The 14,259-nt window shown below is 41.3% G+C and overlaps 1 protein-coding gene across 1 annotated transcript; it reads left to right on the forward strand.

The window, feature by feature from the left end:
• Positions 1 to 1,253: 1,253 nt before the first annotated feature.
• Positions 1,254 to 12,973, forward strand: LOC136045493 (phenolphthiocerol/phthiocerol polyketide synthase subunit C-like). The gene is made up of 7 exons (XM_065731417.1): positions 1,254 to 1,325; positions 2,253 to 2,316; positions 3,040 to 3,193; positions 4,569 to 4,729; positions 6,338 to 6,541; positions 6,919 to 7,100; positions 7,367 to 12,973. The coding sequence occupies exons 2-7, from the start codon at positions 2,262 to 2,264 to the stop codon at positions 12,923 to 12,925; spliced, it is 6,315 nt and encodes a 2,104-aa protein (XP_065587489.1). The 5' UTR covers positions 1,254 to 1,325; positions 2,253 to 2,261; the 3' UTR covers positions 12,926 to 12,973.
• Positions 12,974 to 14,259: the final 1,286 nt, after the last annotated feature.

Below are 14,259 nucleotides of genomic sequence, written 5' to 3' on the forward strand. Positions count from 1 at the left end.
AATAAAAAAAACAAAAGAAAATTTAGACAAATTAACTATTGGGTATCTATTCCTGTTTCTTTTATTTTCTCTATGTCCATTAGTTTCTCACATTACCATTTTCAGTGAGGTGTTTGTTTTCCTTCCTATGGTCCAGCATAGCTGCTGGCACAGCAGGGCCCTACTGTATCCTTGACATAATTTCTCTTGCTGTAATAGTAACAACAACAAAAATAATAATAAAAAATTAACTTTTGGTAAATGTGTATAACAAACATGTTGAATTGCCAAACCATCTTCCTTGTACTTCTATAAGTATGTTGCCTATGACAAAAATAGAAGACTCATTCCTGTATTGCTCTGTAGGCTTAGATACTTAGCTGAAATCTGTGTTACCTGCATTGCTCTGAGTAGTTGAGTCGCCACTGCTTTAATTTCAGTTTATAAATCTATTCTTGCAAATCATCAGTGCTCATACAACAGACTGATTACTTTGCGTTGAAATTCATAGTTGTGCAGGATTCATTTCAATACTCCTTCCAATCCTGAACCAATACATCAACACATAGCTCAGCATTTCTTACTTTCAAAAGTAATTGTGAAAATGAAATGAAGATTCCACAGTGCTGGTTCATCTGATGACCCACACTCTGCCTTGTCAGGGGGTGTTAGTGGTATCACCACTGACAGGATTTCTCCTTAGACATGCGTAAAGTACAGGGAGACTCAAGTAAGCTTTGGAGTAGCCACCCTGTGAATCAGCCTAATGAATCTGCCCACTGTGGGCAGAGCATGTGGGTTAATTTACTTGAAGAATTGCCATAAAGAAGTCCAATAACCCCAGAATTCAGAAAACTGATTTACAGCAATGAAAGTGAGAGAGCAGAATAACAGCAGGGAAGACACTGACATATGGACTCCCCTGGCTCATCATTGTGCCTCCATTAGCAAGTAAGAAGAGGAGAAAGATGAGTTTGGGTAGTTGGGAAGAAAGCAGCCGAGAAGGAGTTAAAAAGGCATCTAGCAGAGTCTGTGATGCCTTCAGAGTTTACTTGAGGATATTAGGTAAGAGTGGAAGTTAGATAAGACAGATTTTATTTTTGTCCTGATGTGTAACTTCCTTTCATTAGGAATTTACTACCCTCAAGGAGAGAGTTTTGAACTTTAGTCGTGGAGTGGGCTGCTGACAAATCATAATGCAGTGACTCATTGGTTTTTTTTCTTCTAAAAGGCGTTCACATTTTTGCCACTGTTTAGCATGTATTTGAATAAGAAACCTCCCAGAAAGCTATATAAAGGACTTCCAAAGACTCAGGCTGTTAGTAAACCTACTAGAATCACGGAAGGTAAGAGTTGCATATCTTGTTGGATAGCTCTGTAGCTGTCATATATAATGTTAAAATGGGAAATCCCTTATTTCTCTATTAAATGCTATTTAGTTGACAACTTAAAGCCAATGCTTTCAAATATCACTGTGGTGAGAATATCTGTGTTGGGCTTTTCAACTTTATGTTTGCAATTAAATTAAAATATGCAACAGAAATAACATGGAAATCAATTGAAAAGAAGTAGAAATGAAATGGAAATTTAAGTACAAATTAAATAAAGCCTAAATTACGAAATGGAAATAAATAGAAACTGAAATTTAAAATATAAGTTAATGAAGAGATAAATAGAAATAGAAATGTAGAGAAAAGTGAGGCAGCCACGGGATCCAGCTAAGCAATGCCCCAGATAAGATTTTCTTTCCAAGCCTATTTTCAGAGTATGCATGAAGCAACTTCTGTTCCTTCCATTACTGGATTCTCTGTTGGCTGTTTAGATGGTCTGATTTTAACTGGTAACATACAGAGCCTGTTTGGGAACTCTGTTTTATGAACAGGTTGGAGACAATAGAGCTGAAAGCGTGCCTTGGCCAGTGCTTATTTCCCTGCTGTACTCAGAGTGTGAAGCAGGACGGATCCAAGAACAGATCAGGTGGTGATGGGTGTAGCAGAGGTTAAAGAGTAAAAAAAAAAAAAGAGTTTCAATGGATTAGGGAGTCTGAAGACTTAGTTAGGGACTTTCCTCTACATGAAAAGAGCAAATGAGAAATGCCCCTCAGGTCTGGCCACCTTTCTCATTGCAGCCCAAAATCAGTCATTCAAAATAAGCCAACCCTTGAGCAGATATATGTACTTACGGGAAGATCGTCTTGTAAACTAATATTCATCTAATGATTAACATAGAGTTGTTTGAACTGTCTGACATTTTAACTGCATTGTGCTGCTCAGGTGATAAAGATGGAGACGGGTGATGAAATTGCTATTGTGGGAATAGCATGCAACTTTCCTGGAGGTAAGTTTTGCATAAATACAAAGCAGGATGCTTTAAACGATCGCCTTATGGTGAAAAAATGAGTTTGTTTGAATTTGTCCACTGAGAGCGAGACCTGCAGTGCTGACTGTGGGCAGAGCTTTGAGCTACACACGTGAAGCTCATACAGACAAACCAGGTGTGTCAGTGGTGATTTGATGTTACTGCAAGGGCACTGGCCAGACAATCATGAGTAGCTGTAGGCTGTTTATCCATGGGTGAGACTGCTGTCCTCCAATAACTACTACTGACTGTTAGCACAGTTCCAGACCCTGATGTCCCACATCAGCTAGGGCTGAGCTGGTCAGTGCTTGGTCATAGCAGAGGTTGGCTCTGTTTCCAGAGTGAATGTGGATGGGGATATGTTCATGCTGGGAAAAGCTGAAGCTGGGAGAAGAAATGTGTGTCAGAACATGGATGCCATGCTATCTGGGTATTTGCAATGTTATTTTTCTTAAACATTCTTTAGAGTTTTCAACGAACATATCTGGTGCAGCAACTTGCTTTTAAGCATGTAGTGAAAGGACGATTATTCCTTTCTATTTTCCTGTCACTGAAAAATGATGGTTGGTTTATGTGTCGTGATTCCGCTTCAACAGCCTAGATGTATATGTGGGAGATTGAGGTAACAGAGTGTGTGTCTCTGAACGAGCTTGCCAAAAGGGAGCACATGATTTAATCTTGTTTGCAATATTTGTACAATAGGTGAAGGAATTGACAATTTCTGGAAGGTGCTGGAGGAAGGTAAAAACTGCACAGTAGAAATACCCCCAGAGAGATTTAATACTGCAGAGTGGTATGATCCAGACAGTAACAAGCCAGGAAAAATATGTACAACACGAGCTGCTCTTCTCAATGAGTAAGTGTGTTACTGTGCTGTGCCACTGATTTTTTCTGTATCTAGTCTGGTGTGTCCAGCCCCTCAGAGAGAGTAAGGCACAAGGAGATGTTATAAATTGGGTGTAGAAACAGGTTTTGTTTCATCTCACACAGTAAACTTGCAGCTTTTAGATTACAGGAATTCCTGTAACATGACAGTTATGAACAGATTTCTTTGCAGGCCATGACCCTTGAATGCATAATGCAACTTGTCTGTCCATACTTGTCATGTCTTGAGATGCCACCCGTCATGCAGTGGGTGTCTATACTTTTTGGGTATACACAACTCCGTGTGCACTGTATATGAAGGTGTGTATACCAGGTCTAAGGTAGGCTACAGCCTGCCAAAGGATTTGTACAGCCCACTTAAGGCCTGCGGAGGAAGGTGGCAGAGTATGGACTTCGAGGTGTACGAACTGCCTGGTGAGTCTTGCTCAGTTTCAGTTTGGAGTTTGATCACCTTTGCTGGAGCTCAGGCTCTAATCTTGTGTATATAAATATTGGTTAAAAGTCCTACTGCACAAAGAGGTCATGGAGATCTGAACTGCAGTGCATATCTTTTCACTTGATCCCCATTGTCTCATGTCAAACTATATTAGAGATAAGCATTTTTTTCCAATGAGAAATTGATATGGAGAGAAAAGTAATCTTATTGGTCCATGAGAAGAATACTTAATGGGTTTGGATCAGAATTACTTAAATAATTAGTCTCCTTTTAGATATTTAATTTTTTGCTTAAATCAAGAGATGACAGAAAGCCATACAAATGTAATCTTGGGGTAAAAGCTAAAATCTGGATTTAGTTATTTGTAAATGTGGACCTATTTTAAAGATTTTTAAGAGATAAACACACAAAAAAGCAAATAAAATATTTTAAATTTATTATTAGAGAAAAATGGGCATCTTCTGGGAGCATCTGTGCTGATATGCATTTAAACTGTACAGGCATTGGTCCATATTGTCTTTAAATTGCCTAAAATATAGTATTTAAAACTTGTGACCAAGTCAACAAAGTAAGGGGATCAAAGGGAGTCTCATTCTGCAAAGTTTGGTAGTCCTTTTGGTATCAGAGGAATAATCTACTAGAGTGAAAAAAAATCACTGGGTGGTTTTCTATTTCTGAAATGTAGAATAGTTGATAAAAATACATGCTTTGTGGCAGAAAATAAAACATCCTTGGCCTACTGGCCTAATTTGTGTGTGTGTGTGTGTGTGTGTGAAATTCATAAATGGGAACTCTGTTCTCACTTATGGGTTTGCTTTTTTTGACATTGCAAAAAAAAAAAAAAAAAAAGCTGGCAATCTCTCTATGTATTGAATACATATTGTGCTCTTTTCTAATCTGTGTATTATAGATTTAACACATTTGACAATCAGCTGTTTGGAATTAATAGTATAGAAGCTGAAAGCATGGATCCACAACAGAAGTTATTGTTAGAATGCACATACAAAGCATTGGAGGATGCGGGAGTCCCTGTAGAAGCTATCAGTGGCACCAAAACGGGTGTTTTTGTTGGTAAGAGGAAAATTTTATGGTGAAGAATGCTCATTTTAGCCTCATGAAAATGGAACATCCCTTTGTAAACTTAATGTATATCTGGTATAAGAAACCTAAAGGCTACTTTATTGTGACCAGTAATTTTTGATGAAGTAAGACTGTTAGGTCACTCTTAGAAGTTCATTATATAATTAATGTATCTACTTTTGGTGTCCCTGTTAATATTTTGACTCACTGGTGTTGACAGGAAACAATTAAAGTCTCCATCATGCCCAGCTCTTCTAAGACTGATACTCTCAAACCAGGCTGACACCTTGGTGTTTAGCAGTATACCAGTGGTTAAGGTGTTTTGGAGGTCAAGATCATTTGAAAGTCGCAGACATTGTCATGTAGATAGTGGTATGCTACCACGGTGCACTTGTCCAACTGTGGATTGTCATAGGATCATAGAATTATAAAATCAAAGAATGGCTTGTTAGAAAGGACCTCAAAAATCATCAGGTTCCAACCCCCATGCCAGAGGCAGAGTTGTCAACTGCTAGATCAATTATTAGATCAGGTTGCCCATGGCCCCATCCATTCTGGCCTTAAACACCTCCAGGGATGGGATATTCACAACCTTTTCTGGGCACCCTTTTCCAGCACCTCACCACTCTCTCAGTAAGAAACCTTCCCCTGACATCTAAATCTCTCCTCTTTTAGTTTATAACCATTCCATCTTGTCCTATCACTATCTTCCTGCATACAAAATTGATTTAGATTGTTTTTATAAAATTCCTTTAAATATTTGAAGGCTGAAATGAGGTCTTCTCTTTTTTGAGCTGGACAAGACCATTTCTACCTGTCTCTACAGGAGAGGTGCTCCATCTCTCTGATAATCTTTGTGGCCCTTCTCTGGATCCTCTCCAAAAGCTCCACATTTTTCCTGTATTGGGGGCACCAGACTTGGATGCAGTATTCCAGTTGGGGCCATGCGCGGATAGAATAGATGGGGACAATCACCTCCTTTGCCCTGCTGGCCACTCATCTTCTGATGGAACCCAGGATAATGTTGGCCTTCTGGGCTACAAGCACAAAATACTGGCTCATGTTAAGTTTTTCATCAACCAGGACCCATAAGTTCTTCTCCTCAGGGCTATTCTCAATGATGCTCTCTCCCAGTTTGTATACTTAGCTGAGATTACCTCAACCCAATTGCAAAACCTTGCACTTGGCTTTGTTCAGCTTCATTAAGTTCACAAGGGCCCACCTTTTGAGTTTATCAAGGTTCTTATGTATGGCATTGCTTCATTCTGTTATAACAACTGTTCCTTCAGTTTGGTGTCATCAGAAAACATATGAGGGTACAATCAATCCCATCATTTGTGACATTCATAAAAATGTTAAAGAGTATTGGTCTAAAGACAAACCCTGAGGGGACACTGCTTGTTACAAGCCTTCACATGAAGGTAGAGCCATTGACCACAACCTTCTGGTTGTGACCTTCTAACCAATTCCTTATCCACTGAACTGTCCACCCTTCAGATCCATATCTCATCAATTTTGAGATAAGAATGTGGTGTCAAGTTCAGAGCTGTACCTCCCTTTTTTCACTCGGTAACATGAGATGTATTTGTATTGTTACAGGTCTTATGAATCGAGACTTTGAAATCATAAGAAGCAAATCAGTAAGTGAAATAAATCATTATGCTGGTACAGGATCAGCAACGAGCATAGCTGCCAACAGGGTCTCCTTCACATTTAATCTGACTGGACCATCGCTGACAATTGACACTGCTTGTTCATCATTTCTTTTTGCTCTGCACTATGCCTTGAGAGCAATTAAATCAGGTAATGGGACTGAGGAGAAAAAGAAATTAGGATTGATGCTGTATGGAATTGCTGAGAAATATATATATATACATATATATGCACCTCAGAAATATATACAATGTACCTGCAGAAGCAATAATCCTTTTACTGCAAGCAATTCTGTTATTTTCTCTCTCGTGATGTAACTTTAGATAATTGTATTGAGTACCTTATCAACAATCTCTTATTATGACAGATTCCAACCTTAGTAATTACAATTTCACAAACAATTTTTAGCATCAGTAAAGTCTTTCTGTAATATCTGTCCTTTCAATTAATGATGTTATAGATAATTAAGAAATTTCTATCAATCATCTTGGAAATCTCAACTCGAATATGTCTCTATTTTACTCCAGGAGATTGCGAAGCAGCTATTTGCAGTGGTGTAAACAGCATAATGGATCCTCGTACCTTTGTATCTCTCAGTAAGGCAAAAATGATCTCTACAGATGGAATGAGTAAACCCTTTTCCAAAAAGGCAGATGGCTACGGAAGGGGAGAAGGCTGTGGTGTTGTTTTCCTCAAACCACTGAAAAAGGTAAGATTGTTTGTGAAGAAGCCTAAAGTAAGCCTGTTTTCTTACTTGGATTCTGTATTTCCAATTTTAATAATGACCATAGAAAGAAGCTTTCCTAACTCAAGCTTACTTATTAGCATGAAGAAAACATTTATGCACTTCACTAGTGTGGGAAAGATGTCACAAATTTAAGGTTGCTGATACCGTGTGTCGGGTTTTGGTTCTTCTTCTTAGATATAGGTAAAACATGGGATGATTAAAGCTGATTTTTTCTTTCTGTGAAACAGGCAATGGAAGACTACAGCAAAATCTGGGGTGTTATAAACATCAGTGCGGTCAATCAGAATGGTAGGTCTATAACGCCAATCACACGGCCGTCTCAAATAGAGCAGGAGAAGCTACTGCGCAGCATTTATGGAAGTCACGTAGATCCCTCAGTTGTGCAGTACATTGAAGCCCACGGGACAGGAACTGCAGTTGGAGACCCCACGGAAGCTGAAAGCCTTGGTAACGTTGTCTGTAAAAATAGGCCTTCACAAGTTCCCACTCTGAAAATTGGTTCGGTGAAAGGAAATATCGGCCACACTGAATCAGCTGCTGGAGCAGCAGGCTTGATCAAAGTGCTTCTGATGATGCACCATGGGAAGATTGTTCCATCTTTGCATTACTCAAAGGAGATGAGCAGCATCGATACAGAGAAATTAAACCTTGCCATTCCCACAGCGGTTGAGCCCTGGGAAGATTCTGGTGAGTACGGAAGAGTAGCTGGCATCAACTGCTTTGGATTTGGAGGAACCAATGCCCATGTTGTAGTCAGGCAGGTTAAGCAGCCAGGGCCTCTTCCTGCCTTTAAGAGGCCGCTGGAGTTAGTTGTGCTGTCTGCAGCGTCAGCTAAGTCCCTTCAGATGACAATGGCAGACACAGCTGAGCAGCTGAGCACAAGAAACTGCGTAACTCTCCCAAGCCTGGCCTATACATCTGCCTGCAGGAGAAGCCATGCCAACTACAGGTACCGAAAAGCATTTGTGGCAAACTCCCTCCAACACTTGCAGCAAGAAGTTCTGTCGGCAGCAAGCACCGAGTTGGCCGTGTCGAAGGTGGAGCCACAGCTGGTGTTCGTGTTCTGCGGCAACGGCGTAACGCTGAAGGAGTTCAGTGAGGCACTGCTGAGCTCAGAGCCGGTGTTCAGAGACAAGTGTAAGGAAATAGAAGCTCTCTTTCAGAAACACGCTCCCATCAGCCTTCTGCCAGCAAGAGGTCGCAGCTCGAAAGAGTTGCTGAATCCGGAACTGTCCCAGCCCATGCTTTTTACCCTGCAGGTTGCCTTAGCTTCTCTTCTGAAGTACTGGGGCATTAAGCCAGTGGCTGCAGTTGGCCATTCCGTAGGGGAAGTTGCCGCAGCACATGCTGCTGGCTACCTTTCCCTGGCAGATGCGGTCAAAGTGATATATCACCGGAGCAGGCTGCAGGCAAAGACTGCCCGGGGCAGAATGCTGGTGGTTGGAAACATCCCTGTTCAAGAGATTGCTGAACACCTGCATCCCTACTCGGGAAGGGTGTGCATTGCAGCTTTCAACAGCCCAGTTTCATGCACCTTGTCTGGAAATCCAGATGATGTGGACGTGGTCCAGAAAGATTTAGCACAAGCCTTCAGCCAAAGAAACATCTTTCTTCATGTTTTAAATGTCCCAGCTGCCTACCACAGCCCTAGCATGGATGTGATACTCAGGGAGTTGGAACAGAGCATAGAGCCTTTAGAAGAACAGAAGGGTGATGTTGAAGTAATCTCAACACTGACCGGGGCAGCTGCTTCTGCAAATGACTTCACTCGTGGCAAATTCTGGGCCCAGCATACTCGTGAACCGGTTGCTTTCACTCGAGCCATAGAAACTGCAGCTCGAGACAGAGAAAATGTAGTGTTTGTTGAAATAAGTCCTCACCGTGTGTTGCAGCGAAACATAAAAGAGACACTAGGAAAAGTCACTAAGGTGTTGTCTTCTTTGCAGTCCGATGCAGAGTATCAGGTGCTCTTTAACTTGGTAGGAAATCTGTTTGAACTGGGCTATAATCCCAACTGGCAGCACTTTTATGATGGATATCAGAGCGTTCCCGCGACCATTCCTCGGTATCAGTTTGACCGTAAAAAAGTCGTGACCTCTCCGGATGCCCTTCAACAAGCAAACCAAAGAGATGTCAGCTCCAGTCATCCTTTGATCTATGTCTTGAACAGTGACAACACAGAGTACGGCTGCCTGCTCTCCCAGGACACCACATCCTACTTATATGAGCACAAGAACAATGGTGTGGCTTTAGTCCCCGGTGCCTTTTACGTGGAGCTTGGTCTGGCCTGCGTGATGAGCTGCTCAAGACCTAAAGCGCCTCTGAGTGCTTGCCAGATGAGTGTCAGTTTTTCAGCACCATGTGTTCTCACACAGAGTTCCCAAGTCTTGAATATCAAGCTGAGTCCACAAAAAGCAGGGACAGCCTTTGAGATTCTCTCTTCCTCCAATGCAGTTTATGCTTCAGGCCAAGTTAGAAAGGTGTCCGAGGGTGTTGTGGAAGAAAGCACCATCTCCTTCCAAGAGGTCTATCACAGGTGCACATCAGTGATTAGCACAGAGGCGGTCTATGAAGCGCTGTCTCGGGTTGGCTTTCAGTATGGCTCCGTATTCAGGCAGCTCCAGGATGTTCATTGCTGCCAGGACCTTAAGGAAGCTATAACAAGCATCAAGGTGAACAAGGAGACTCTCAGAGAGATGTACAGCTACTGTATCCATCCAGTGCTGCTGGACTGTTTTATGCAGATGACTGCTGTCATGATCTCGAGCACGCTGCAGTCCAGAGCAGGCTTTCCTTCAGGGATAGGCAGTCTGGTAGTGCTGCGACCTCTGGAAGAAGAAATGATGATATACATGAGAACAAGCAGAGCCATTGGGAGCTGCTTAGAGGTGTGTGGATGTTTCATGGACAAACATGGGTCTGTTTTGGCTGAACTCAAGCGTGTTACCATCACCTTCATGAAACAGGCATCTTCCAGAGACAACGAGTTCATGTTTGAAAACAAGTGGTCAGAAGTCTCTCCATCGCATACCATTGGTCATTTAGAAGGAATGCCTAGAGTCCTAGTGTTTGCTGACAAACTTGGGGTAGCTGAGCAGCTCAGAAAATATTTGCATCCTGATTCCAGATATGTTATGTATGAAGACTGGGAATCGCTCTTGGACGTCCAAACAGAGCATCAAATGAAAGCAGAGGTTGAGGATTACGATGAAGTTCTCTTCCTGTGGGGAATTCAAAGGGTGAAAGAAGAGTTCCCAAGTAAAGTGGTAGACCAACTGTCAAAGTGTTGTGAAGCCTATCGCCAAGTTATCGTGGCATTAAGAGAGAAAGGGTCTCACTGTTCAATCAGAGTGATCAGCTACAGAACAACAGAGAGAAATGTTGACCACGTTAACTGTGGGTTTGCATTGCATGGCATGACCAGAACTTGTGTCGTTGAAGTTCCAGAAATCACATTTCAGATAATTGACCTCAGCTCTTCCAGCTCCCTGGACATCTCAGCACTATCAGATGTTCTTGTCAAATACGGAGGTAAGGATTATCCAGAAGTCTGCATCAGCCAAGGAAGAATTTATGCATCTGAAATCAAACGCACGCCATTTGTAGATGAAAATTACACCCAACATGTAAGGTCTCTGCAGAATTCGGAAACGTTCACTTTGTACACTGCTGACCCGTACTCAGCAAAAGACTTGTCTGCTGAATTATGCACCAGCACTGCTACTCAGCTGGAAAATCAAAGCGTTGAAATTCAAGTGGATAAAATATGTATCCACTCTGAAGATTATTTTCCCATTAGTGTTTCTAGTCGTAACTTTGGTAATACACTCTACTGGAATTCTCAAGCAGTGGACAAGTACAGACTTTTGGCTCTTGATTTCAGTGGCACAGTCACAGCAATAGGCACTGACGTGAAGAAAGTCAAAGTGGGAGATCACGTGGTTTCCTGTTACCCAGCTGCTGCATCCTCCAGAATTCAGGTCCCAGGAACAATTTGTTTGAATGTAAAGAAATTTCCGTGCTTTCAAACTGTCCCTTGTGTGTCCTACTTCATCATTGCATGGGAGATCTTAAATCAGAGGTTACCCAAGGGGAAACGTGGCAGAACTTTGGGCATTATTTCTACAGAACCATCATCAGTTTTATGTCGCATTCTTTCTGCGGCAGCAGAAGAGATGGGCTGGAAAACAGTACTTGCAAGGCCCAGTCCCGATATGTTGCAGTATATAAATGCGTGCAGTGCCCTTGTTGTTCTTCCTCCAGTAGGCAGACTGTCTCAGGATGATTTGGCCCGCATGTACTGTCTTAAGGATGTGGTGATAGTATGTGGCCATCAACAATCGGAATGTATTCAGAATATCATTGGACTTGATTGTGAAAATATCAGCTTTCATATCCTCATCCTTAGCAGTATCTTCCAGAAAGCATCTCTAAAGGAACTCCAAAAGGCTGTGCATGTGTGGATCAGTTCTTTGGATATGAAACGGTTTAGGCATCTACCAGCCGCTGTTTTTCAGCAAACTGAGAACTTTGAAAGGCTGCAGTCTGTGGTGTCCTCTTTTACCTGCAAATCTGTCCCACTTGCTGTGCTGAGAAAGCAGAGGGACATCACCGTTGTTTCAGATATACCGTTGTATGAATCCGAGAAGAAGATATTTAAGCAGAATGCTGTTTATGTTGTAGCAGGGGGGCTCACTGGCCTTGGCTTTGAAACTGTGAAATTTATAGCAGCAAATGGAGGAGGGTGTATTGCAATACTCTCCAGGAAAATTCCGAGTAAGGAGAAGCAAGAAGAGATGAAGGCTTTGCAGCAGAAGTATGAAGGCAGCAAAATCGTGTTCGTGCAGTGCGACATTACTTTAACCAACGATGTTGAGAAAGCTTTCCAGATCATTGTAAAGTCATTTGCAGGGTGTCCAATCAAAGGTGTCTTTCAAAGTGCTGTTGTTTTACACGATGGTCGTCTTGAAGTTCTGAAGTTTGCTGACTTTCAGAAAGTGCTGAGCCCCAAAGTGGCAGGGACCCTAAATCTTCATTGGGCTACAAGAGGCCAACAGCTTGACTACTTTGTGTGCTACTCCTCTGTTACTTCCTTTCTAGGAAACTCCACACAGGCAAACTACGCAGCTGCAAACTCTTTCCTGGACGTCTTCTGCCTCTACAGGAGGAACTGCGGTCTTTCGGGCCAATCCATTAACTGGGGTGCTTTGAACCTTGGCATACTGCTCAATCAAAACCATATTCAGAACATTCTGGGGTCTAAGGGCATAGATATTCTGCAAGTGCATGAGATCCATGAGTATCTCAAGAAGAGCTTACTTTTGAATAACCCACAGCAAGCTGTTGTCAAATTAAATGTTAAAACTTTAATTAATCATGTTTTTATTCGGATTATTTCTCTCAAAAGTCGCTTCAGCTCACTCATGTTAGAAGAATTTGGAAGCAAACTTGATATTGCTGAGGAATCTCATGTCCTGGATACTGCTTTAGTCAAGTCTGAAGACTATATTACCTCCCTGATGGCCGACCTCACTGGATTGAACCCAGATGAACTGACCATGAATACTCCACTTTCGTCATTAGGCATAGACTCTATGTTAGCTATGACAATTCAGAACCGCATCTTTCAAGAAAGAAAGGTGGACATATCTCTTCTGAAACTACTTGATCCCCACACCACTCTGTCAAGTTTAGTAGTAGTGTTAGGAGAAGCAACCAATGCAGATGGAATTGTTGAGAAAAGTGTGTCTGCGGTTGCTAGTGCTGAACATGAGAGCTGGCTATAGGAATCATCTCTTTGAATAACTGTGGAGCTTTAAAGCTATGAATGTCCTTTGCAGAACCTCGGAATGTGTCATGGCAAAGGCATGGTAGAACATGCACATATGCTGAATGTTATCTTCTGTGTTGTCCTAGAAAAGCTCACACCGGTTTTTTTTGCCATTGCACTACTTTTGTTACTTTTGGATAGTGGCATGACATTATACTTTCAATCTCTTTTACCTTTACTTTCAGTATTTTTAGCTGTAAATAGTGAGGCTATACAGAATTTCTTTTGATGAATTTGTTTGTATATAATGCATTTTTTATCCAAAGAAAGGCCTGTTTGAAATTATGAGTTTACTGTTCTAAATGTTGAATGTCTATGTAAAGCAGCATTGTATTATCCCAATTTTTTGTCTTTATTACATTCTTAGTGTACAGTAATTTTTTGATTCTTATCCATGTTCTATAAATTGGATGTCTTTTGAATGACTTTTCTAGGTGTTATGAATTTAAGAGGTTTCACTTTCAACGACTTAAAATTTGTATTTTCCTTAAACAAACATGCAAAAATTGTCATTAAAACATCTGTATTTGTTAGCATTTTTGTGAAAGATTAAAGAAATTGATAAATGAAAATAGTAACATTTTTTAAAAGCAAAACTGAAAGCGTACCTCTGTGGTCTTTTGTTTTTTATTGTTCCTCCCCCCTCCCATCCTCTAACTTTAAATGTTCCTAGAAATAACAGCTGCCCTTACTTTATTCCCAAGAGAATATACTGACTTTCCTCCCAGTACGCTCGAGGAAACGTAGTCACTAACTGATTAAAATGATTTCAGTGTCTTTGTACTTTTTCTCCATTTTATATTCAATTACCTTTCCCAGTCAATTTTCTCTTGAAGTTCTGGTGTCATCTGGTCCTACCTGAATATAGGGATGGCACAGTACTTCAAGAAGTGTCCTTCCTCTGAAATTGAATCAGGAGGGGGATGCAATGGATATATGTTGATGAAAAGACCAGAATTAGATATCCTAATTATTACATGATTTAGTAGAGCTGGGGAAGGGAGATTAGTCTGGTCTTTTAGTCATGCTTTGAGTAGAGGGGTTGAATCTCAAGGACATAGTATGCAGTATGATTTTATTTGGAAATGACCCCTGGCAGTCGTCTGATCTAGCCTGTTAGTCACAGTAGAGCTATCAGGTTGGGTTCTTGTGAAGTTCTGAATATCTCCAAGCATGTAGATTCCACTGCCTTGCTGAGCAATCTGTCTCACTGCTTGATTACCCTCATTATGAACATTTTTGGCCCATAGAGCTAGTAAATGTTGTCCAAGCACTTCTTGAACTCTGGCA

The sequence above is a fragment of the Cyrtonyx montezumae genome, unplaced genomic scaffold (genome assembly GCF_038088225.1).
Source record: "Cyrtonyx montezumae isolate F1298 unplaced genomic scaffold, pur_monq_1.0 scaffold_14, whole genome shotgun sequence".
Taxonomy (NCBI): domain Eukaryota; kingdom Metazoa; phylum Chordata; class Aves; order Galliformes; family Odontophoridae; genus Cyrtonyx; species Cyrtonyx montezumae.